The sequence below is a fragment of the Petromyzon marinus genome, unplaced genomic scaffold (assembly GCF_048934315.1).
Source record: "Petromyzon marinus isolate PM22_M1 ecotype Great Lakes invasive population unplaced genomic scaffold, UKy_Petmar_22M1.pri1.0 PM_Scaffold_37, whole genome shotgun sequence".
Classification (NCBI taxonomy): Eukaryota; Metazoa; Chordata; class Hyperoartia; order Petromyzontiformes; family Petromyzontidae; genus Petromyzon; species Petromyzon marinus.
In genome coordinates this window covers 731,932-759,455 of record NW_027423357.1, presented here as the reverse complement: position 1 = coordinate 759,455, position 27,524 = coordinate 731,932, and the positions used below count along the sequence as shown (strand labels likewise).

Sequence of the window (27,524 nt, the reverse complement as noted above, 5' to 3'; positions counted from 1 at the left end):
TAGTGGTGAGTCTATAGGTCTCTGTGTGGTGAGTCTATGGGTCTCTGTGTAGTGGTGAGTCTATGGGTCTCTGTGTAGTGGTGAGTCTATGGGTCTCTGTGTAGTGGTGAGTCTATGAGTCTCTTTGTAGTGGTGATTCTATGGGTCTCTGTGTAGTGGTGAGTCTATGGTTCTCTGTGTAGTGGTGAGTCTATCGGTCTCTGTGTAGTGGTGAATCTATGGGTCTCTGTAGTGGTGAGTCTATGGGTCTCTGTGAAGTGGTGAGTCTATGGGTCTCTGTGTAGTAGTGAGTCTATGGGTCTCTGTGTAGTGGTGAATCTATGGGTCTCTGTGTAGTGGTGAGTCTGTGGGTCTTTGTGTGGTGGTGAGTCTATGGGTCTCTGTGTAGTGGTGAGTCTAGGGCTCTCTGTGTAGGGGTGAGTCTATGGCTCTCTGTGTAGTGGTGAGTCTATGGGTCTCTGTGTAGTGGTGAGTTTATGGGTCTCTGTGTAATGGTGAGTCTATGGTTCTCTGTGTAGTGGTGAGTCTATAGGTCTCTGTGTGGTGAGTCTATGGGTCTCTGTGTAGTGGTGAGTCTATGGGTCTCTGTGTAGTGGTGAGTCTATGGGTCTCTGTGTAGTGGTGAGTCTATGAGTCTCTTTGTAGTGGTGATTCTATGGGTCTCTGTGTAGTGTTGAGTCTATGGTTCTCTGTGTAGTGGTGAGTCTATCGGTCTCTGTGTAGTGGTGAATCTATGGGTCTCTGTAGTGGTGAGTCTATGGGTCTCTGTGAAGTGGTGAGTCTATGGGTCTCTGTGTAGTAGTGAGTCTATGGGTCTCTGTGTAGTGGTGAGTCTATGGGTCTCTTTGTAGTGGTGATTCTATGGGTCTCTGTGTAGTGGTGAGTCTATGGGTCTCTGTGTGGTGGTGAGTCTATGGGTCTCTGTGAAGTGGTGAGTCTATGGGTCTCTGTGTAGTAGTGAGTCTATGGGTCTCTGTGTAGTGGTGAGTCTATGGGTCTCTTTGTAGTGGTGATTCTACGGCTCTCTGTGTAGTGGTGCGCCTATGGGTCTCTGTGTGGTGGTGAGTCTATGGGTCTCTGTGTAGTGGTGAGTCTATGGGTCTCTGTGTAGTGGTGAGTCTATGGGTCTCTGTTTAAAGGCAAGTCTATGGTTCTCTGTGTGGTGGTGAGTTTATGGGTCTCTGTGTAGTGGTGAGTCTATGGGTCTCTGTGTAATGGTGAGTCTATGGCTCTCTGTGTAGTGGTGAGTCTATGGGTCTCTGTGTAGTGGTGAGTCTATGGGTCTTTGTGTAGTGGTGAGTCTATGGGTCTCTTTGTAGTGGTGATTCTATGGGTCTCTGTGTAGTGGTGAGTCTATGGGTCTCTGTGTGGTGGTGAGTCTATGGGTCTCTGTGTAGTGGTGAGTCTGTGGGTCTCTGTGTGGTGGTGAGTCTATGGGTCTCGGTGTAGTGGTGAGTCTATGGCTTTCTGTGTAGTGGTGAGTCTATGGGTCTCTGTGAAGTGGTGAGTCTATGGGTCTCTGTGTAGTAGTGAGTCTATGGGTCTCTGTGTAGTGGTGAGTCTATGGGTCTCTTTGTAGTGGTGAGTCTATGGGTCTCTGTGTAGTGGTGAGTCTATGGGTCTCTGTGTAATGGTGAGTCTATGGCTCTCTGTGTAGTGGTGAGTCTATGGGTCTCTGTGTAGTGGTGAGTCTATGGGTCTTTGTGTAGTGGTGAGGCTATGGGTCTCTTTGTAGTGGTGATTCTATGGGTCTCTGTGTAGTGGTGAGTCTATGGGTCTCTGTGTGGTGGTGAGTCTATGGGTCTATGTGTAGTGGTGAGTCTGTGGGTCTCTGTGTGGTGGTGAGTCTATGGGTCTCGGTGTAGTGGTGAGTCTATGGCTTTCTGTGTAGTGGTGAGTCTATGGCTCTCTGTGTAGTGGTGAGTCTATGGGTCTCTGTGTAGTGGTGAATTTATGGGTCTCTGTGTAATGGTGAGTCTATGGCTCTCTGTGTAGTGGTGAGCCTATGGGTCTCTGTTTGGTGGTGAGTCTATGGGTCTCTATATAGTGATGAGTCTATGGGTCTCTGTGTAGTGGTGAGTCTATGGGTCTCTGTGTAGTGGTGAGTCTATGGGTCTTTGTGTAGTGGTGAGTCTATGGTTCTCTGTGTTGTGGTGAGTCTATGGGTCTCTTTGTAGTAGTGAGTCTATGGATCTCTGTGTAGTGGTGAGTCTATGGGTCTCTGTGTAGCAATGAGTCTATGGATCTCTGTGTGGTGAGTCTATGGGTCTCTGTGTAGTGGTGAGTCTATGGGTCTCTGTGTGGTGGTGAGTCTATGGGTCTCTGTGTAGCAATGAGTCTATGGGTCTCTGTGTGGTGAGTCTATGGGTCTCTGTGTAGTGGTGAGTCTATGGGTCTCTGTGTGGTGCTGAGTCTATGGGTCTCTGTGTGGTGGTGAGTCTATGGGTCTCTGTGTAGTGGTGAATCTATGGGTCTCTGTGTAGTGGTGAGTCTGTGGGTCTTTGTGTGGTGGTGAGTCTATGGGTCTCTGTGTAGTGGTGAGTCTATGGCTCTCTGTGTAGGGGTGAGTCTATGGCTCTCTGTGTAGTGGTGAGTCTATGGGTCTCTGTGTAGCGGTGAGTTTATGGGTCTCTGTGTAATGGTGAGTCTATGGCTCTCTGTGTAGTGGTGAGCCTATGGGTCTCTGTGTGGTGGTGAGTTTATGGGTCTCTTTATAGTGGTGAGTCTATGGGTCTCTGTGTGGTGGTGAGTCTATGGTTCTCTGTGTAGTGGTGAGTCTATAGGTCTCTGTGTGGTGAGTCTATGGGTCTCTGTGTAGTGGTGAGTCTATGGGTCTCTGTGTAGTGGTGAGTCTATGGGTCTCTGTGTAGTGGTGAGTCTATGGGTCTCTTTGTAGTGGTGATTATATGGGTCTCTGTGTAGTGGTGAGTCTATGGGTCTCTGTGTGGTGGTGAGTCTATGGGTCTCTTTGTAGTGGTGAGTCTATGAGTCTCTGTGTGGTGGTGAGTCTATGGGTTTCTGTGTAGTGGTGAGTCTATGGGTGTCTGTGTAATGGTGAGTCTATGGCTCTCTGTGTAGTGGTGAGTCTATGGGTCTCTGTGTAGTGGTGAGTCTATGGGTCTCTGTGTAATGGTGAGTCTATGGGTCTCTGTGTAGTGGTGAATCTATGGGTCTCTGTAGTGGTGAGTCTATGGATCTTTGTGTGGTGAGTCTATGGGTCTCTGTGTAGTGGTGAGTCTATGGGTCTCTGTGTAGTGGTGAATCTATGGGTCTCTGTAGTGGTGAATCTATGGGTCTCTGTGTGGTGATGAGTCTATGGTTCCCTGTCTAATGGTGAGTCTATGGGTCTCTGTGTAATGGTGAGTCTATGGCTCTCTGTGTGGTGGTGAGTCTATGGGTCTCTGTGCAGTGGTGAGTCTATGGGTCTCTGTATAATGGTGAGTCTATGGCTCTCTGTGTAGTGGTGAATCTATGGGTCTCTGTAGTGGTGAATCTATGGGTCTCTGTGTGGTGATGAGTCTATGGTTCTCTGTCTAATGGTGAGTCTATGGGTCTCTGTAGTGGTGAGTCTATGGGTCTCTGTGTGGTGAGTCTATGGGTCTCTGTGTAGTGGTGAGTCTATGGGTCTCTGTGTAGTGGTGAGTCTATGGCTCTCTGTGTGGTGGTGAGTATATGGGTCTCTGTGTGGTGGTGAGTCTATGGGTCTTTGTAGTGGTGAGTCTATGGGTCTCTGTGTAGTGGTAAATCTATGGGTCTCTGTAGTGGTGAGTCTATGGGTCTCTGTGTGTTGAGTCTATGGGTCTCTGTGTAGTGGTGAGTCTATGGGTCTCTTTTTAGTGGTGAGTCTATGGTTCTCTGTGTAGTGGTGAGTCTATGGGTCTCTGTGTAGTGGTGAGTCTATGGGTCTCTGTGTGGTGAGTCTATGGGTCTCTGTGTAGTGGTGAGTCTATGGGTCTCTGTGTGGTGGTGAGTCTATGGTTCTCTGTGTAGTGGTGAGTTTATGGGTCTCTGTGTAGTGGTGAATCTATGGGTCTCTGTGTAGTGGTGAGTCTATGGCTCTCTGTGTAGTGGTGAGTTTATGGGTCTCTGTGTGGTGGTGAGTCTATGGTTCTCTGTGTAGTGGTGAGTTTATGGGTCTCTTTGTAGTGGTGAGTCTATGGGTCTCTGTGTAGTGGTGAATCTATGGGTCTCTGTGTAGTGGTGAGTCTATGGGTCTCTCTCTAGTGGTGAGTCTATGGGTCTCTGTGTAGTAGTGAGTCTATGGTTCTCTGTGTAATGGTGAGTCTATGGCTCTCTGTGTAGTGGTGAGTCTATGGGTCTCTGTGTAGTGGTGAGTCTATGGGTCTCTGTGTAGTGGTGAGTCTATGGGTCACTATGCACAACCTGAACTTAGTGCTGATTTTGATTTAAAGCTTTCGTGACTGCAGGGATTCAGGGAAACAATAAAAAATATATAAACCAATAAAATTCTCACGACGTTTCGACTGCAACACAAGCAATCATCATCAGGTGTGAAAACCACAACAAGAAAAATTTAAAAGAGTAAAGTGGTTTTGAAAGGCTCCTCAAGAGGGTCCTTCTTGAGGAGCATTTCAAAACCATCACTTAACCCTACATTGCGGGAATCACAAAAAAGATCTCCAAAATCCTGAATAAACACAAGATCCAGGTCCGATTCAACACAGTACATAAAATCCGTGATCTGGTTCCGTCTGTAAAAGATGTGATTCCGGACATACAATACCCTGGTGTCTACAAACTAAGTTGCCTCTGTGGTAGTAGTTACATTGGAGAAACCAAACGACATATCTCGGACCGCATTCGTGAACACAAAGCAGACCTTAAACACGGTAGGACCAACACCTCGGCCGTGGCAGATCATTGTTATAATTCAGTAGGCTCACATGACATTGACTTCTCCAAGACGGAGGTTCTTTGTAAGCCATCTGGCTACCATGAGAGATTCCTTCATGAGGCTATCCACATACACGAACACAGAGACAATTTCAACCGAGAAGATGGATTCTGGCTTAGTAAACATTGGAAAGACGTTATAAACCATTTCGGTTGTTGATTGATTGTATTTTACGGTGACCTGGCTTAGCAATCATTGGAAGGATTTGATAAACCATTTCGGGTCTTAATTTATTGTTCACGCTTACGGTGGCTTTCAGACCGCATCCATTATTTTTCGTCTCTCCCCCCCCCCCCACTCCTCTTTTGCGAACATAGATGGACTCAAATTGTGATTTAAAGCATTTATGACTGCTGTGACATCATATTCTTGGTTCTTTCGGTGAAGTAACCACCACGTAGAAGGGAATAAATAAAATAATACAAATATAAAACCATGGAATTCTCACGACGTTTGGACTGCAACACAAGAAGCAATCATCATTGTCAGGTGTGAAAACCACAGCAAGAACATTTGAAAAAAGTGGCGGTGTTTGTTTTAACGTTAGCACCACGGAGAGCGATTTGACAGTTTTGTTCAGATGGACGAGTCCATCTATGTTCAGATGGACGAGTCCATCTATGTTCAGATGGACGAGTCCATCTATTATTTTCGTCTCCCCCCCCCCCCACTTTTGCGAACATAGATGGACTCGTCCATCTGAATGACTGCCAAATCGCTCTCCGTGGTGCTAACGTTAAAAATAAAACGCCACTTTTTTCATTTTTTTTTGCTGTGGGTTCCACCACCTGACGATGATGATTGCTTCTTGCGTTGCAGCAGAAACGTCGTGAGAATTAAATTGTTTTATATTTTTATTTTATTGTTTCCCTTCTACGCGGTGGTGACTTTACCGAAAGAACCAAGAATATTAGTGCTGATTGTTCCTGGCCGTCTCTGCATCTCGCACCCCCCTTAGCTCTCCCCTCCCTCTCCCTTAGCTCTCCCTTCCCTCTCCCTCCCTCTCCCTTAGCTCTCCCCTCCCTCTCCCTCCCTCTCCCTTCCTCTCCCCTCCCTCTCCCTCCCTCTCCCCTCCCTCTCCCTTCCCTCTCCCCTCCCTCTCCCTTAGCTCTCCTTCCCTCTCCCTTCCCTCTCCCCTCCTTCTCCCTTCCCTCTCCCCTCCCTCTCCCTTAGCTCTCCCTTAGCTCTCCCTTCCCTCTCCCTTCCCTCTCCCTCCCTCCCTCTCCCTCCCTCTCCCTTAGCTCTCCCTTCCCTCTCCCTTAGCTCTCCCTTCCCTCTCCCTCCCTCTCCCTTTGCTCTCCCTCCCTCTCCCCTCCCTCTTCCCTCTCCCCTCCCTCTCCCTATCCCTCCCTCTCCCTCCCTCAGCTCTCCCTTCCCTCTCCCTTAACTCTCCCTTCCCTCTCCCTCCCTCTCCCTTCCCTCTCCCTCCATCTCCCTTCCCTCTCCCTTCCCTCTCCCTCCCTCTCCCCTCCCTCTCCCTCCCCTCTCCCTTCCCTCTCCCTTCCCTCTCCCTTAGCTCTCCTTTCCCTCTCCCTCCCTCTCCCCTCCCTCTCCCCTCCCTCTCCCCTCCCTTCCTCTCCCTTAGCTCTCCCCTCCCTCTCCCTCCCTCTCCCTTAGCTCTCCCCTCCCTCTCCCTTCCCTCTCCCTTAGCTCTCCCCTCCCTCTCCCTTCCCTCTCCCTTCCCTCTCTCCAGTTAGCTCCGCCCTCCTGCCACAAACCGCGCCACCCTCTCTAAGCTCCCTCCCACTCGCATGTAAGCCACGCCCCCCCTCCTCTAGCCCCGCCTCCACACAGCTTAGCCCCGCCCCTCGTCACCTCCTCCGTGCGCGCGCGAGGCCCCGGTATTCCGTTGCTGCATCTCTCCCCTCCGCTCTCCCCGCTCCTCGCTCTCCTCTCTTTGCCTCTCTCTAAAGCCGGTGGGGAATTCGTCGTTGGGATCGCGACCCGCGGCTACCGGTTTGGATTGTAACAGAAATTTTCTTTTTATATATAATTTTTTTTAAAAAATATATATAAATTATTTATAGAGATAGCGATAGATCGTCATAAATAATTGTTTTTTTTATTATAATCCACCCTCCCCATTCCTTTTTTTTTGAGTTCCTCGTCAAAGTTCGTTCGTCGATCACCTCATCGTCGTCGTCACGTTCACCTCGTCAGATTTTTGGCGGGAGACCGCGCGACACCCCCCCCCACTCCCTCCTCCTCCTCACCCCCCTCGCCCCGCCCCTCCTCGTCACGTGGGCTCACCCCCTCCCCGCACGCCCCACTCGTCACGTGGGCTATCCTACGCCCCGTCCCTCCTGGCGCCCCGCCTTCTTCGTGACGTACCCTTCCCCCGTGCCCCGCCCCTCCTCAAATACCCCGCCCCCTCCTAACCCCTACGCCCCATCCCTATTCACCCACGCCCCGCCCCTCACGTGGTCCCGCCCTCGCCCCGCCCCTCCTCACCCGCCCCGTCCCCCTCGTCACGTGGGCGCCCCCTTCCTCACCCCCCCCCACCCTCCCTCATCACGTGACGCCCCGCGCGTTACGTCACCCCCACCGGAGGAGCCAATCTGCGGGAGAGATTTTCAAATTTAGTCCGAATTTAATAATCAGTATAATTGTTAATAATTATTATTTTGCAAGCGTTTATAACAATTGTATTTGCTTCTTTTCTTTCGATCGTCATCTCGTAAGATAATTTGTCGTATTTAATTTAAAGGAATATTTTGTTTGGAGGTCACGTGACCGCGGTGGCGACTTTTAACGGCGGTTTGTTTGGAATTTTCTGAGGTAAATTATTTCTATAAAATTTTTGCGAATTTTGTATTTTATCTGTAATATAGTTCAAGTTCTTATTCACAACATCAGCTAGACGTTCACGTGACATTGCGACATTCACACTACATTCACATAGCGTCACAACGTTCACACGACATTCAGATAGCGTCACAACATTCACACGACATTCACACAACATTCACATAGCGTCACAACATTCACACGACATTCAGATAGCGTCACGACATTCACACGACATTCACACGACATTCACATAGCGTCACAACATTCACACAACATTCACACAACATTCACATAGCGTCACAACATTCACACGACATTCACACAACATTCACATAGCGTCACAACATTCACACAACATTCACATAGCGTCACAACATTCACACGACATTCAGATAGCGTCACGACATTCACACGACATTCACATAGGGTCACAACATTCACACAACATTCACATAGCGTCACAACATTCACGCAACATTCACATAGCGTCACGACATTCACACGACATTCACATAGCGTCACAACATTCACACAACATTCAGATAGCGTCAAAACATTAACACGATATTCACATAGCGTCACAACATTCACACGACATTCACATCGCGTCTCAGCATTCACACAATATTCACACACCATTCACATAGCGTCACGACATTCACATAGCGTCACAACATTCACACGACATGCACACGACATTCACATAGCGTCACGACATTCACGCAATATTCACATAGCGTCACAACATTCACACGACATTCACATAGCGTCACGACACTCACGCGACATTCACACGACATTCACATAGCGTCACAACATTCACATAGCGTCACAACATTCACACAACATTCACATAGCGTCACAACATTCACGCAACATTCACATAGCGTCACAACATTCACACGACATTCACATAGCGTCACGACATTCACATAGCGTCACAACATTCACATAGCGTCACGACATTCACACAACATTCACATAGCGTCAAAACATTAACACGACATTCACGCAACATTCACATAGCGTCACGACATTCACACAACATTCAGATAGCGTCACGACATTCACACGACATTCACATAGGGTCACAACATTCACACGACATTCACATAGCGTCACGACATTCACACGACATTCACATAGCGTCACGACATTCACACGACATTCACACAACATTCACATAGAGTCACAACATTTACACGACATTCACATAGCGTCACGACATTCACACGACATTCACATAGCGTCACGACATTCACACGACATTCACATAGCGTCACGACATTCACATAGCGTCACGACATATTCACACGACATTCACATAGCGTCACAACATTCACATAGCGTCACGACATTCACCCAACATTCACATAGCGTCACGACATTCACATAGCGTCACGACATTCACACGACATTCACATAGCGTCACGACATTCACATAGCGTCACGACATTCACACAACATTCACGTATGATTTAATCTCGGTTAGCTCATGGTAATCCTGTTAAACTCATGGTGATCTCGGTAAACTCATGGTGATCTGTTAACTTATGGTAATCTTGGTAAACTCATGGTAATATTGGTAAACTCATGGTAATATTGCTCAACATATGGTAATCTTGGTAAACTCATGGTAATATTGCTCAACATATGGTAATCTTGGTAAACTCATGGTAATATTGATCAACATATGGTAATCTTGGTAAACTCATGGTAATATTGCTCAACATATGGTAATCTTGGTAAACTCATGGTAATATTGATCAACATATGGTAATCTTGGTAAACTCATGGTAATATTGCTCAACATATGGTAATCTTGGTAAACTCATGGTAATATTGCTCAACATATGGTAATCTTGGTAAACTCATGGTAATATTGCTCAACATATGGTAATCTTGGTAAACTCATGGTAATATTGCTCAACATATGGTAATCTTGGTAAATTCATGGTAATATTGCTCAACATATGGTAATCTTGGTAAATTCATGGTAATCCCAGTTAACGTATGGTAATCCTAGTCCATTCATGGTAATCTCAGTCAACATGGTAATCCTGGTAAACTCATGATAATCTCAGTTAACGCATGGTAATCCTGGTAAACTCATGGTCATCTCAGTCAACATATGGTAATCCTGGTAAACTCATGGTAATCTCAGTTAACGTATGGTAATCCTGGTAAACCCATGGTAATCTCGGCTAACGTATGGTAATCCTGGTAAACTCATGGTAATCTCAGTTAACGTGTGGTAATCCTGGTAAACTCATGGTAATCTCAGTCAACATATGGTAATCCTGGTAAACTCATGGTAATATCAGTTAACGTGTGGTAATCCTGGTAAACTCATGGTAATCTCAGTCAACATATGGTAATCCTGGTAAACTCATGGTAATATCAGTTAACGTATGGTAATCCTGGTAAACTCATGGTAATCTCAGTTAACGTGTGGTAATTTTGGTAAAGCCATGGTAATCTCAGTTAACGTATGGTAATCCTGATAAACTCATGGTAATCAGTTAACATATGGTAATCTTGGTAAACTCATGGTAATATTGCTTAACATATGGTAATACGTACTGGTAAACTCATGGTAATCTCAGTCAACATACGGTAATCCTGGTAAACTCATGGTAATATCAGTTAACGTATGGTAATCCTGGTAAACTCATGGTAATCTCTGTTAACGTGTGGTAATCCTGGTAAACCCATGGTGATCTCAGTTAACGTATGGTAATCCTGGTAAACCCATGGTGATCTCAGTTAACGTATGGTAATTCTGGTAAACCCATGGTAATCTCTGTTAACATATGGTAATCCTGGTAATCTCTGTTAACGTATGGTAATCCTGGTAAACGCATGGTGATCTCAGTTAACATATGGTAATCTTGGTAAACTCATGGTATTATTGCTTAACATATGGTAATCCTGGTAAACTCATGGTAATATCAGTTAACGTGTGGTAATCTTGGTAAACCCATGGTAATCTCAGTTAACGTGTGGTAATCTTGGTAAACCCATGGTAATCTCTGTTAACGTATGGTAATCCTGGTAATCTCTGTTAACATATGGTAATCCTGATAAACTCATGGTAATCTCTGTTAACGTGGTAATCCTGGTAAACCCATGGTGATCTCAGTTAACTTATGGCAATCCTGGTAAACCCATGGTAATCTCTGTTAACGTATGGTAATCCTGGTAAACTCATGGTAATCTTGGCTAACGTATGGTAATCCTGGTAAACTCATGGTAATCTCGGCTATCGTATGGTAATCCTGGTAAACCCATGGTAATCTCAGTTAACGTATGGTAATCCTGGTAAACGCATGGTAATCCTGGTAAACTCATGGTAATCTTGGCTAACATATGGTAATCCTGGTAAACCCATGGTAATCAGTTAACGTATGGTAATCCTGGTAAACTCATGGTAATCTCAGTTAACGTATGGTAATCCTGGTAAACCCATGGTAATCTTGGTAAACCCATGGTAATCTCGGCTATCGTATGGTAATCCTGGTAAACCCATGGTGATCTCAGTTAACTTATGGTAATCCTGGTAAACTCATGGTAATCCTGGTAAACTCATGGTAATCTTGGCTAACGTATGGTAATCCTGGTAAACTCATGGTAATCTCTGTTAACGTGTGGTAATCCTGGTAAACCAATGGTAATCTCAGTTAACGTATGGTAATCCTGGTAAACCCATGGTAATCTCGGCTAACGTATGGTAATCCTGGTAAACTCATGGTAATCTCTGTTAACGTGTGGTAATCTTGGTAAACTCATGGTAATCTCTGTTAACGTATGGTAATTCTGGTAAACTCATGGTAATCTCAGTTAACGTGGTAATCCTGGTAAACCCATGGTAATCTCAGTTAACGTGTGGTAATTTTGGTAAACCCATGGTAATCTCGGCTATCGTATGGCAATCCTGGTAAACTCATGGTAATCTCGGCTAAGCTTGTGGCGATGTCGCTGAGACTTATGCTAATGAGGGTAACTTATTTTAATGTCACACGGGAATCTGGATGGAGCGCGCGCTAAGCACTGTTAACTCGTGCCCTTGTATGCTAATTTATGGTAATATGTGCGTGACGTCTGATAATTTATGGTAATATATGCGAACAAGCGTTGATTTATGTTAATATATGCGTGAAGTCTGCTAATTTATTGTTATGTGTGTTAACCTTGGTCCATATATAGTCCACCCTCAGTCCTTATAGTCCACCCTCAGTCCTTATAGTCCATCCTCCGTTCATATAGTCCACCCTCAGTCATTATAGTCCACCCTCAGTCTTTTTAGTCCACCCTCAGTCCATATAGTCCACCCTCAGTCCTTATAGTCCACCCTCAGTCATTATAGTCCACCCTCAGTCATTATAGTCCACCCTCAGTCGATAGAGTCCACCATCCGTTCATATAGTCCACCCTCAGTCCATATAGTCCACCATCCGTTCATATAGTCCACCCTCAGTCCACCATCAGTCCATATAGTCCACCATCCGTTCATATAGTCCACCCTCAGTCCACCATCCGTTCATATAGTCCACCCTCCGTCCTTATAGTCCACCCTCAGTCCTTATAGTCCACCCTCAGTCCTTATAGTCCACCCTCCATTCATATAGTCCACCCTCAGTCTACCATCAGTCCATATAGTCCACCATCCGTTCATATAGTCCACCCTCAGTCCACCATCAGTCCATATAGTACACCATCCGTTCATATAGTCCACCCTCAGTCCACCCTCAGTCCACCATCCGTGCATATAGTCCACCCTCAGTCCTTATAGTCCACCCTCAGTCGATATAGTCCACCATCAGTCCTTATAGTCCACCCTCAGTCCTTATAGTCCATCCTCAGTCCATATAGTCCACCGTCAGTCGATATAGTCCACCATCCGTTTATATAGTCCACCCTCAGTCATTATAGTCCACCCTCAGTCCTTATAGTCCACCCTCGGTCCTTATAGTCCACCCTCAGTCCTTATAGTCCACCCTCAGTCCTTATAGTCCACCCTAACTCCTTATAGTCCACCCTTAGTCATTATAGTCCACCCTCAGTCCTTATAGTCCACCCTCAGTCCTTATAGTCCACCCTCAGTCATTATAGTACACCCTCACTCCTTATAGTCCACCCTTAGTCATTATAGTCCACCCTCAGTCCTTATAGTCCACCCTTAGTCATTATAGTCCACCCTCAGTCCTTATAGTCCACCCTCAGCCATTATAGTCCACCGTCCGTTGATATAGTCCACCCTCAGTCGTTATAGTCCACCCTTAGTCCTTATAGTCCACCCTCAGTGCACCATGCATTTCCAGCCATAGAGCACCTTTTAGGATTAATACTGATACTATTACTTGTACTGATACTACTACTGATACTACTACTTATACTGATACTATTACTTGTACTGATACTACTACTTATACTGATACTACTACTTATACTGATACTACTACTTATACTGATACTTATACTGATACTACTACTGAGACTACTACTTATACTGATACTATTACTTGTACTGATACTACTACTGATACTACTTATACTGATACTATTACTTATACTGATACTACTACTTATACTGATACTACTACTTATACTGATACTACTACTTGTACTGATACTACTACTGATACTACTACTTATACTGATACTATTACTTATACTGATACTACTACTTATACTGATACTATTACTTATACTGATACTATTACTTATACTGATACTACTACTGATACTACTACTGATACTACTACTTATACTGATACTACTGAGACTACTACTACTCATACTGATACTATTACTGATACTACTACTGATACTACTACTCATACTGATACTACCACTACTGATACTACTCCTGATACCACTTTTAAGACTTTTATTCCTGATACTACTGATACCGATACTACTACTGATAGCACTACCAGTAGTACCACTACCAGCAGTATCACTACCCCTAGTGGTAACTACGTAGTGATACTGCTACTAGTACTAATCTCTGTTGTTCTAGTAACACGCGTGGCAGTCTTATCAGATTGCATGCCCATCTTGGCAGTCTCTAAGTCAGTTTCTCAGTCAGTCAGTTTCTAAGCCATCCAGCCAGTCAGTTTATCAGTCAGTTTCTAAGCCATCCAGTCAGTTTCTCAGACAGTCAGTTTCTCAGACAGTCAGTTTATCAGTCAGTTTCTAAGCCATCCAGTCAGTTTCTCAGACAGTCAGTTTATCAGACAGTCAGCTAGTCAGTCAGTCAGTTTCTAAGCCATCCCGCCAGTCAGTTTCTCAGTCAGTCAGTTTATCAGACAGTCAGTCAGTTTATCAGACAGTCCGTCAGTTTATCAGTCAGTTTCTCAGTCAGTTAGTTTATCAGACAGTCAGTTTCTCAGTCAGTCAGGCAGTCTCTCAGTCAGTTTCTCAGTCAGTCAGTTTCTCAGACATCCAGTCAGTTTCTCAGTCAGTCAGTTTATCAGACAGTCAGTCAGTTTCTCAGTCAGTCAGTTTCTCAGACAGTCAGTTTCTCAGACATCCAGTCAGTTTATCAGACAGTCAGTCAGTTTCTCAGTCAGTCAGTTTTTCAGACAGTCAGTTTCTCAGTCAGTTTCTAAGCCATCCAGTCAGTTTCTCAGACAGTCAGTTTCTCAGTCAGTCAGTTTCTCAGTCAGTCAGTTTCTAAGCCATCCAGTCAGTTTCGCAGACAGTCAATTTATCAGACAGTCAGTTTATCAGACAGTCAGTCAGTTTCTCAGGCAGTTTATCAGACAGTCAGTTTCTCAGTCAGTCAGGCAGTCTCTCAGTCAGGCAGTCTCTCAGTCAGGCAGACTCTCAGTCAGTTTCTCAGACAGTCAGTTTCTCAGTCAGTTTCTAAGCCATCCAGTCAGTTTCTCAGTCAGTCAGTTTCTAAGCCATCCAGTCAGTCAGTTTCTCAGTCAGTTTCTCAGTCAGTCAGCCCCAGTGAGTCGCTGTCTGAGTGAGTGAGTCGCTGTCTGAGTGAGTGAGACGCTGTCCCAGTGAGTCGCTGTCCCAGTGAGACGCTGTCTGAGTGAGTGAGTGAGACGCTGTCCCAGTGAGTCGCTGTCTGAGTGAGTGGGACGCTGTCCCAGTGAGTCGCTGTCTGAGTGAGTGAGACGCTGTCCCAGTGAGTGAGTGGGACGCTGTCCCAGTGAGTGGGACGCTGTCCCAGTGCGACGCTGTCCCATTGAGTCGCTGTCTGAATGAGTGGGACGCTGTCCCAGTGAGTGAGTGGGACGCTGTCTGAGTGAGTCGCTGTCCCAGTGAGACGCTGTCTGAGTGAGTGGGACGCTGTCCCAGTGAGTGAGTGAGTGGGACGCTGTCCCAGTGGGACGCTGTCTGAGTGAGACGCTGTCCCAGTGAGACGCTGTCTGAGTGAGTGAGTCGCTGTCCGAGTGAGTGAGTCGCTGTCTGAGTGAGTGAGACGCTGTCCCAGTGGGTCGCTGTCCCAGTGAGTGAGTGAGTCGCTGTCCGAGTGAGTGAGTCGCTGTCTGAGTGAGTGAGACGCTGTCCCAGTGAGACGCTGTTCCAGTGAGTGAGACGCTGTCCCAGTGAGTGAGTGAGACGCTGTCCCAGTGAGTGAGTGAGTCGCTGTCCCAGTGAGTGAGTGAGACGCTGTCCCAGTGAGTGGGACGCTGTCTGAGTGAGTGAGACGCTGTCCCAGTGAGTGAGTGAGACGCTGTCCCAGTGAGTGAGACGCTGTCCCAGTGAGACGCTGTCCCAGTGAGTGAGTGAGACGCTGTCCCAGTGAGTGAGTGAGACGCTGTCCCAGTGAGTGAGACGCTGTCCCAGTGAGACGCTGTCCCAGTGAGTGAGTGAGACGCTGTCCCAGTGAGTGAGTGAGACGCTGTCCCAGTGAGTGAGACGCTGTCCCAGTGAGTGAGTGAGACGCTGTCTCAGTGAGTGAGCGAGACGCTGTCCCAGTGGGACGCTGTCCCAGTGAGTGAGTGGGACGCTGTTCCAGTGAGTGGGACACTGTCCCAGTGAGTCGCTGTCTGAGTGAGTGAGACGCTGTCCCAGTGAGTGGGTGAGTCGCTGTCTGAGTGAGTGAGTGGGACGCTGTCCCAGTGAGTGAGCGAGACGCTGTCCCAGTGGGACGCTGTCCCAGTGAGTGAGTGGGACGCTGTCCCAGTGAGTGGGACACTGTCCCAGTGAGTCGCTGTCTGAGTGAGTGAGACGCTGTCCCAGTGAGTGGGTGAGTCGCTGTCTGAGTGAGTGAGTGGGACGCTGTCCCAGTGAGTGAGTGAGACGCTGTCCCAGTGGGACGCTGTCCCAGTGAGTGGGACGCTGTCCCAGTGAGTTGCTGTCTGAGTGAGTGGGACGCTGTCCCAGTGAGTGGGACGCTGTCCCAGTGGGACACTATCCCAGTGAGTCGCTGTCTGAGTGAGTGGGACGCTGTCCCAGTGAGTGAGTGGGACACTATCCCAGTGGGACGCTGTCCCAGTGAGTCGCTGTCTGAGTGAGTGAGACGCTGTCCCAGTGAGTAAGTGAGACGCTGTCCCAGTGAGTGGGACACTATCCCAGTGGGACGCTGTCCCACTAAGTCGCTGTCTGAGTGAGTGAGACGCTGTCCCAGTGAGTGAGTGAGACGCTGTCCCAGTAAGTGGGACACTATCCCAGTGAGACGCTGTCCCAGTGAGTGAGTGGGACGCTGTCCCAGTGAGTGGGACGCAGTCCCAGTGAGTGGGACGCTGTCCCAGTGAGTCGCTGTCTGAGTGAGTGGGACGCAGTCCCAGTGAGTCGCTGTCTGAGTGAGTGGGACGCTGTCCCAGTGAGTGGGACGCTGTCCCAGTGAGTCGCTGTCCCAGTGAGTGGGACGCTGTCCCAGTGAGTGGGACACTATCCCAGTGGGACGCTGTCCCAGTGAGTCGCTGTCCGCGATGTCGTCCTCCGCCTCGTGGTCTGCGGCTCGAAGCCGGCGCGCGGCGTTCCAGCGCGCGGCCTCTGACCACGCCTTCTATCACGGCACAGACAGCACTCAGGGTGAGCCTCACCACTACTACTCACCACTACTCACCACTCACCACTACTCACCACCACCACTACTCACCACGCCTTCTATCACGGCACAGACAGCACTCAGGGTGAGCCTCACCACTACTACTCACCACTACTCACCACTCACCACTACTCACCACTCACCACTACTCACCACTCACCACTACTCACCACCACTCACCACCACTCACCACGCCTTCTATCACGGCACAGACAGCACTCAGGGTGAGACTACTCACCACTACTCACCACTCACCACTACTCACCACCACCACTACTCACCACCACCACTCACCACGCCTTCTATCACGGCACAGACAACACTCAGGGTGAGACCACCACTCACCACCACTCCTCACCACCACTACTCACCACTACTCACCACCACTCACCACGCCTTCTATCACGGCACAGACAGCACTCAGGGTGAGACTCACCACCACTCACCACTACTCACCACCACTACTCACCACCACTCCTCACCACCACCACTACTCACCACGCCTTCTATCACGGCACAGACAGCACTCAGGGTGAGACTCACCACCACTCACCACTACTCACCACTACTCCTCACCACTACTCACCACCACTCACCACCACTCACCACGCCTTCTATCACGGCACAGACAGCACTCAGGGTGAGACTCACCACCACTCACCACTACTCACCACTACTCACCACCACTACTCACCACTACTCACCACCACTAACCACCACTCCTCACCACTCCTCACCACTCCTCACCACGCCTTCTATCACGGCACAGACAACACTCAGGGTGAGACTCACCACTACTCACCACCACTCCTCACCACTACTCACCACCACTACTCACCACTACTCACCACGCCTTCTATCACGGCACAGACAACACTCAGGGTGAGACTCACCACCACTACCACTCACCACTACTCACCACTACTCACCACCACTCCTCACCACTCCTCACCACCACCACTCACCACTCCTCACCACCACTACTCACCACCACTCCTCACCACTACTCACCACGCCTTCTATCACGGCACAGACAGCACTCAGGGTGAGACTCACCACTACTCACCACTACTCACCACCACTCCTCACCACCACCACTACTCACCACTACTCACCACGCCTTCTATCACGGCACAGACAGCACTCACGGTGAGACTCACCACTACTCACCACTACTCACCACCACTACTCACCACCACCACTACTCACCACCACTCACCACCACTCACCACCACCACTACTCACCACGCCTTCTATCACGGCACAGACAACACTCAGGGTGAGACTCACCACTCCTCACCACTACTCACCACCACTACTCACCACTCCTCACCACTACTCACCACCACCACTCACCACGCCTTCTATCACGGTACAGACAACACTCAGGGTGAGACTCACCACCACTACTCACCACCACTACTCACCACCACTCCTCACCACCACCACTACTCACCACTACTCACCACTACTCACCACCACTCACCACCACTCCTCACCACTACTCACCACTATTCACCACTACTCACCACCACTCCTCACCACCACCACTACTCACCACTACTCACCACCACTACTCACCACCACTCACCACGCCTTCTATCACGGCACAGACAGCACTCAGGATGAGACTCACCACTACTCACCACTCCTCACCACTACTCACCACCACTCACCACTACTCCTCACCACTACTCACCACTACTCACAACCACCACTCCTCACCACCACCACTACTCACCACGCCTTCTATCACGGCACAGACACCACTCAGGGTGAGACTCACCACCACTACTCACCACTACTCACCACTACTCACCACTACTCACCACCACTACTCACCACTACTCACCACCACTACTCACCACTACTCACCACTACTCACCACGCCTTCTATCACGGCACAGACAGCACTCACGGTGAGACTCACCACCACTCACCACTACTCACCACCACTACTCACCACCACCACTACTCACCACCACCACCACTACTCACCACCACTCCTCACCACCACTACTCACCACGCCTTCTATCACGGCACAGACAACACTCAGGGTGAGACTCACCACCACTACCACTCACCACTACTCACCACCACTCCTCACCACTCCTCACCACTACCACTCCTCACCACTCCTCACCACGCCTTCTATCACGGCACAGACAACACTCACGGTGAGACTTCTCACCACTACTCCTCACCACCACTCACCACTCCTCACCACCACCACTACTCACCACCACTCACCACTACTCACCACTACTCCTCACCACCACCACTACTCACCACGCCTTCTACCACGGCACAGACACCACTCACGGTGAGACTCCTCACCACTACTCCTCACCACCACCACTCCTCACCACTACTCACCACTCCTCACCACCACTCCTCACCACTACTCACCACTCACGGTGAGACTCCTCACCACTACTCACCACTCCTCACCACGCCTTCTACCACGGCACAGACACCACTCAGGGTGAGACTCACCACCACTCCTCACCACTACTCACCACTCCTCACCACTACTCACCACTCCTCACCACCACCACTCCTCACCACCACTCCTCACCACTCCTCACCACTTCATTACTCTTCACTCCTCACCACTCCTCACCACTCCTCACCACTTTATTACTCATCACTCCTGACCACTCCTCACCACTTCATTACTCTTCACTACTCACCACTCCTCACCACTTCACTCACCACTCCTCACCACCCCTCACCACTCCTCACCAGTTCACTCCTCACCACTTCATTACTCACCACTTCATTACTCACCACTCCTCACCACTTCATTACTCTTCACTCCCCTGACGTCACTCCCCTGACGTCGTCACGTGGGGTTGGTGGCCGCCCCTTCCTTGCTGTGACGTCACGTGTCCCCCAAGTGCAGAGGGCAGCGCCTGCACCACACACAGACAAAGCTCCCCCAGGTAGCCTCTAGTAGGCTGTAGGGGCAAGTGCTGTTAGCGAGTAGCAGCAGCAGTGTCTATGTACTACACACACCACACACAGACAAAGCTCCCCCAGGTAGCTTCTAGCAGGAATGTAGGGGCAAGTGCTGTTAGCTAGCGAGTAGCAGCAGCAGTGTGTATGTACTACACACACCACACACAGACAAAGCTCCCCCAGGTAGCCTCTAGCAGGGCTGTAGGGGCAAGTGCTGTTAGCGAGTAGCAGCAGCAGTGTCTATGTACTACACACACCACACACAGACAAAGCTCCCCCAGGTAGCCTGTAGCAGGGCTGTAGGGGCAAGTGCTGTTAGCTAGCGAGTAGCAGCAGCAGTGTCTATGTACTACACACACCACACACAGACAAAGCTCCTCCAGGTAGCCTTCAGCTGGGCTATAGGGGCAAGTGCTGTTAGCTAGCGAGTAGCAGCAGTGTCTATGTACTACACACACCACACACAGACAAAGGTCCCCCAGGTAGCCTCTAGCAGGGCTGTAGGGGCAAGTGCTGTTAGCTAGCGAGTAGCAGCAGCAGTGTCTATGTACTACACACACCACACACAGACAAAGCTACCCCAGGTAGCCTCTAGCAGGCTGTAGGGGCAAGTGCTGTTAGTAGCGAGTAGCAGTGTCTATGTACTACACACACCACACACAGACACAGCTCCCCCAGGTAGCCTCTAGCAGGGCTGTAGGGGCAAGTGCTGTTTGCTCGCGAATAGCAGCAGCAGTGTCTATGTACTACACACACCACACACAGACAAAGCTCCCCCAGGTAGCCTCCACCAGAGCTGTAGGGGCAAGTGCTGTTAGCTAGCGAGTAGCAGCAGCAGTGTCTATGTACTACACACACCACACACAGACAAAGCTCCCCCAGGTAGCCTCTAGCAGGGCTGTAGGGGCAAGTGCTGTTAGCTAGCGAGTAGCAGCAGCAGTGTCTATGTACTACACACCACACACAGACAAAGCTCCCCCAGGTAGCCTCCAGCTGGGCTGTAGGGGCAAGTGCTGTTACACAGACAAAGCTCCCCCAGGAAGCCTCTAGCAGGGCTGTAGGGGCAAGTGCTGTTCGCAGCGAGTAGCAGTAGCGCCTATGAAGGCTCCCGGCACTGTGGCACTCACAGAGGGGTGGGTGGCCAGCACCACGCCCGGCCGCCTTTGTCTCCCCTGGCTGTGTCAGAGACACTGAGAGTCTGGGTTCAAGCCCTGGGTCTGTGTGTCTCTCTCAGGGGGTTCACAGTGGCTGTGTCAGAGACACTGAGAGTCTGGGTTCTAGCCCTGGGTCTGGGTGTCTCTCTCAGGGGGTTCACAATGGCCATGTCGGAGACACTGAGAGTCTGGGTTCAAGCCCTGGGTCTGGGTGTTTCTCTCAGGGGATTCACAGTGGCCGTGTCACAGACACTGAGAGTCTGGGTTCTAGCCCCGAGTCTGGGTGTCTCTCAGGGGGTTCACAGTGGCCGTGTCACAGACACTGAGAGTCTGGGTTCTAGCCCTGGGTCTGGGTGTCTCTCAGGGGGTTCACAGTGGCTGTGTCAGAGACACTGAGAGTCTGGGTTCTAGCCCTGGGTCTGGGTGTTTCTCTCAGGGGGTTCACAGTGGCCGTGTCAGAGACACTGAGAGTCTGGGTTCTAGCCCTGGGTCTGGGTGTCTCTCTCTCAGGGGGTTCACAATGGCCGTGTCACAGACACTGAAAGTCTGGGTTCAAGCCCTGGGTCTGGGTGTCATGATGCCCGATAGTGCCATTTGGTGGCTTGGTGATGTTTACGTTGATTGTGATGTCGGATGGTGACGTTAATGGTGATGTTGATGGTGGCGTGATGGTGGTGATGTTCTTGATGGTGGGGATGTTGATGGTGTTGTTGATGGTAGTGATGTTGATGGTGGTGATGATGTTGATGGTGATGTGGATGGTGATGTTGATGTTTTTGATGTTGATGGTGGTGATGATGATGTTGATGGTCGTGATGATGTTATTATATTGATGGTGGTGATGTTGATGTCGATAGTGGTGATGTTGATGGTGGTGATTTTGGTGGTGATGTTGATGGTGGTGATGTTGATTATATGATGGTGGTGATGTTGATGGTGTTGATGTTGTTGATGTTGATGATGTTGATGGTGATGATGTTGATGTTAATGGTGATGATGTTGATGGTGGTGATGTTGTTGATGGTGTTGATGTTGTTGATGGTGATGGTGATGATGTTGATGTTGTTGATGGTGGTGATGTTGATGGTGATGTTGATGATGATGGTGGTGATGTTGCTGATGGTGTTGATGTTGTTGATGGTGTTGATGTTGTTGATGGTGATGATGTTGATGATGTTGATGGTGATGTTGTTGATGATGTTGATGGTGATGATGGTGATGTTGTTGATGTTGTTGATGTTATTGATGGTGATGATGTTGATGTTAATGGTGATGATGTTGATGTTGTTGATGGTGGTGATGTTGATGGTGGTGATGTTAATGTTGATGATGGTGATGTTGATGGTTGTGATGTTGTTGATGGTGATGATGTTGTTAATGTTGATGATGTTGATGGTTGTGATGTTATTGATGGTGTTGATGTTGTTGATGGTGGTGATGTTAATGTTTATGGTGATGATGTTGATGTTGATAGTTGTGATATTATTGATGGTGATGTTGTTGATGGTGATGATGTTGTTGATGGTGGTGATGTTAATGTTGATGATGTTAATGTTGATGATGGTGATGGTTGTGATGTTATTGTTGATGATGATGTTGATGGTGGTGATGTTATTGATGGTGGTGATGTTATTGATGGTGGTGATGTTAATGTTGATGGTGGTGATGTTAATGTTGATGTTAATGTTGATGATGATGTTGATGGTGGTGATGTTATTGATGGTGGTGATGTTAATGTTGATGTTAATGATGATGATGATGTTGATGGTGATGATGTTGTTGATGATGTTAATGTTGATGGTGATGATGTTGTTGATGGTGGTGATGTTAATGTTGATGATGTTGATGGTTGTGATGTTGTTGATGGTGTTGATGTTGAGGGTAGATGTGAAGCCAGCTGGACAGCACAGAGTGTCGTTCCGCCAAGGGGCCAATCCCCCACAGTGGGAGGAGCAGTATGGCTTCATGTGGGACCAGCAGGTGCCACGCACTACGCTACCTACTACACTACTACGCTACCTACTACACTACTACGCTACCTACTACACTACTACACTACCTACTACACCACCTACTACACTACCTACTACACCACCTACTACACTACCTACTACACTACTACACTACCTACTACACTACCTACTACACTACTACACTACCTACTACACTACTACACTACCTACTACACTACTACACTACCTACTACACTACTACACTACCTACTACACTACTACACTACCTACTACACTACTACACTACCTACTACTACACTACTACACTACCTACTACACTATCTACTACACTACTACACTACCTACTACTACACTACCTACTACACTACCTACTACACTACTACACTACCTACTACACCACCTACTACACTACCTACTACACCACCTACTACACTACTACACTACCTACTACACTACCTACTACACTACTACACTACCTACTACACTACTACACTACCTACTACACTACTACACTACCTACTACACTACTACTACACTACCTACTACACTACTACACTACCTACTACACTACTACACTACCTACTACACTACTACTACACTACCTACTACACTACTACACTACCTACTACTACACTACCTACTACACTACTACACTACCTACTACGCTACCTACTACACTACTACACTACCTACTACACTACTACACTACCTACTACACTACTACACTACCTACTACACTACTACACTACCTACTACACTACTACACTACCTACTACACTACTACACTACCTACTACACTACCTACTACTACACTACCTACTACACTACTACACTACCTACTACACTACCTACTACTACACTACCTACTACACTACTACACTACCTACTACACTACTACACTACCTACTACACTACTACGCTACCTACTACACTACTACACTACCTACTACACTACCTACTACTATACTACCTACTACACTACTACACTACCTACTACTACACTACCTACTACGCTACCTACTACACTACTACACTACCTACTACACTACCTACTACACTACTACGCTACCTACTACACTACCTACTACTACACTACCTACTACACTACTACACTACCTACTACACTACTACACTACCTACTACTACACTACTACACTACCTACTACACTACTACACTACCTACTACACTACCTACTACTACACTACCTACTACACTACTACACTACCTACTACACTACTACACTACCTACTACACTACTACACTACCTACTACACTACTACACTACCTACTACACTACTACACTACCTACTACACTACTACACTACCTACTACACTACTACACTACCTACTACACTACTACACTACCTACTACTATACTACCTACTACACTACTACACTACCTACTACTACACTACCTACTACACTACTACACTACCTACTACACTACCTACTACACTACTACACTACCTACTACTACACTACCTACTACGCTACCTACTACACTACCTACTACACTACCTACTACACTACTACGCTACCTACTACACTACTACGCTACCTACTACACTACCTACTACACTACTACACTACCTACTACACTACTACACTACCTACTACACTACCTACTACACTACTACACCACCTACTACACTACCTACCACACTACTACACTGCCTACTACACTAACTACTACACTACTACACTACCTACTACACTACTACATTACCTACTACACTACCTACTACACTACTACACTACCTACTACACTACCTACTACACTACCTACTACTACACTACCTACTACACTACTACACTACCTACTACACTACCTACTACACCACTACACTACCTACTACACTACCTACTACACTACTACACTACCTACTACACTACTACACTACCTACTACTACACTACCTACTACACTACTACACTACCTACTACACTACCTACTACACTACTACACTACCTACTACACTACTACACTACCTACTACACTACTACACTACCTACTACACTACTACACTACCTACTACACTACTACACTACCTACTACTACACTACTACACTACCTACTACACTATCTACTACACTACTACACTACCTACTACTACACTACCTACTACACTACCTACTACACTACTACACTACCTACTACACCACCTACTACACTACCTACTACACCACCTACTACACTACTACACTACCTACTACACTACCTACTACACTACTACACTACCTACTACACTACTACACTACCTACTACACTACTACACTACCTACTACACTACTACTACACTACCTACTACACTACTACACTACCTACTACACTACTACACTACCTACTACACTACTACTACACTACCTACTACACTACTACACTACCTACTACTACACTACCTACTACACTACTACACTACCTACTACGCTACCTACTACACTACTACACTACCTACTACACTACTACACTACCTACTACACTACTACACTACCTACTACACTACTACACTACCTACTACACTACTACACTACCTACTACACTACTACACTACCTACTACACTACCTACTACTACACTACCTACTACACTACTACACTACCTACTACACTACCTACTACTACACTACCTACTACACTACTACACTACCTACTACACTACTACACTACCTACTACACTACTACGCTACCTACTACACTACTACACTACCTACTACACTACCTACTACTATACTACCTACTACACTACTACACTACCTACTACTACACTACCTACTACGCTACCTACTACACTACTACACTACCTACTACACTACCTACTACACTACTACGCTACCTACTACACTACCTACTACTACACTACCTACTACACTACTACACTACCTACTACACTACTACACTACCTACTACTACACTACTACACTACCTACTACACTACTACACTACCTACTACACTACCTACTACTACACTACCTACTACACTACTACACTACCTACTACACTACTACACTACCTACTACACTACTACACTACCTACTACACTACTACACTACCTACTACACTACTACACTACCTACTACACTACCTACTACACTACTACACTACCTACTACACTACTACACTACCTACTACACTACTACACTACCTACTACTATACTACCTACTACACTACTACACTACCTACTACTACACTACCTACTACACTACTACACTACCTACTACACTACCTACTACACTACTACACTACCTACTACTACACTACCTACTACGCTACCTACTACACTACCTACTACACTACCTACTACACTACTACGCTACCTACTACACTACTACGCTACCTACTACACTACCTACTACACTACTACACTACCTACTACACTACTACACTACCTACTACACTACCTACTACACTACTACACCACCTACTACACTACCTACCACACTACTACACTGCCTACTACACTAACTACTACACTACTACACTACCTACTACACTACTACATTACCTACTACACTACCTACTACACTACTACACTACCTACTACACTACCTACTACACTACCTACTACTACACTACCTACTACACTACTACACTACCTACTACACTACCTACTACACCACTACACTACCTACTACACTACCTACTACACTACTACACTACCTACTACACTACTACACTACCTACTACTACACTACCTACTACACTACTACACTACCTACTACACTACCTACTACACTACTACACTACCTACTACACTACTACACTACCTACTACACTACTGCACTACCTACTACGCTACCTACTACACTACTACACTACCTACTACACTACCTACTACACTACTACACTACCTACTACACTACCTACTACACTACTACACCACCTACTACACTACCTACCACACTACTACACTACCTACTACACTAACTACTACACTACCTACTACACTACTACATTACCTACTACACTACCTACTACACTACTACACTACCTACTACACTACCTACTACACTACTACACTACCTACTACACTACCTACTACACTACCTACTACTACACTACCTACTACACTACTACACTACCTACTACACTACTACACTACCTACTACACTACCTACTACTACACTACCTACTACACTACCTACTACACTACTACAAAATGTCTCCGTGTCTCTCCCCCCCCCCCCCCCCCCCGTGTTTCCGTGTCTCACCCCCCGTGTCTCCGTGTCTCACCCCCCGTGTCTCCGTGTCTCACCCCCCGTGTCTCCGTGTCTCACCCCCCGTGTCTCCGTGTCTCACCCCCCGTGTCTCCGTGTCTCACCCCCCGTGTCTCCGTGTCTCACCCCCCGTGTCTCACCCCCCGTGTCTCTGTGTCTCACCCCCCGTGTCTCCGTGTCTCACCCCCCGTGTCTCCGTGTCTCACCCTCCGTGTCTCCGTGTCTCACCCCCCGTGTCTCTTCCCCCCCCCCCCCCCCCGTGTCTCCGTGTCTCACCCCCCATGTCTCCGTGTCTCACCCCCCGTGTCTCCGTGTCTCACCCCCCGTGTCTCTCCCCCACCCCCCTCGTGTCTCCGTGTCTCACCCCCCGTGTCTCCGTGTCTCACCCCCCCTCGTGTCTCCGTGTCTCACCCCCCGTGTCTCCGTGTCTCACCCCCCGTGTCTCCGTGTCTCACCCCCCGTGTCTCCGTGTCTCACCCCCCGTGTCTCACCCCCCGTGT

General features: G+C 47.9%; 1 protein-coding gene across 6 annotated transcripts in view; it reads left to right on the top strand.

Moving 5' to 3' along the window:
* The window catches only part of LOC116958114 (uncharacterized), a 139,146-nt gene that overhangs the window by 36,357 nt on the left and 75,265 nt on the right, over nt 1–27,524 (top strand). For 2 of the 6 annotated variants that reach the window (XM_076064276.1, XM_076064281.1), the window contains exons 1-2: nt 17,773–18,779; nt 22,723–22,817. In XM_076064276.1, coding sequence (XP_075920391.1) covers nt 18,347–18,779; nt 22,723–22,817 — 528 coding nt within the window. In that variant the 5' untranslated portion in view covers nt 17,773–18,346. The other 4 variants (XM_076064280.1, XM_076064277.1, XM_076064279.1 and 1 more) reach the window with 4 other exon arrangements.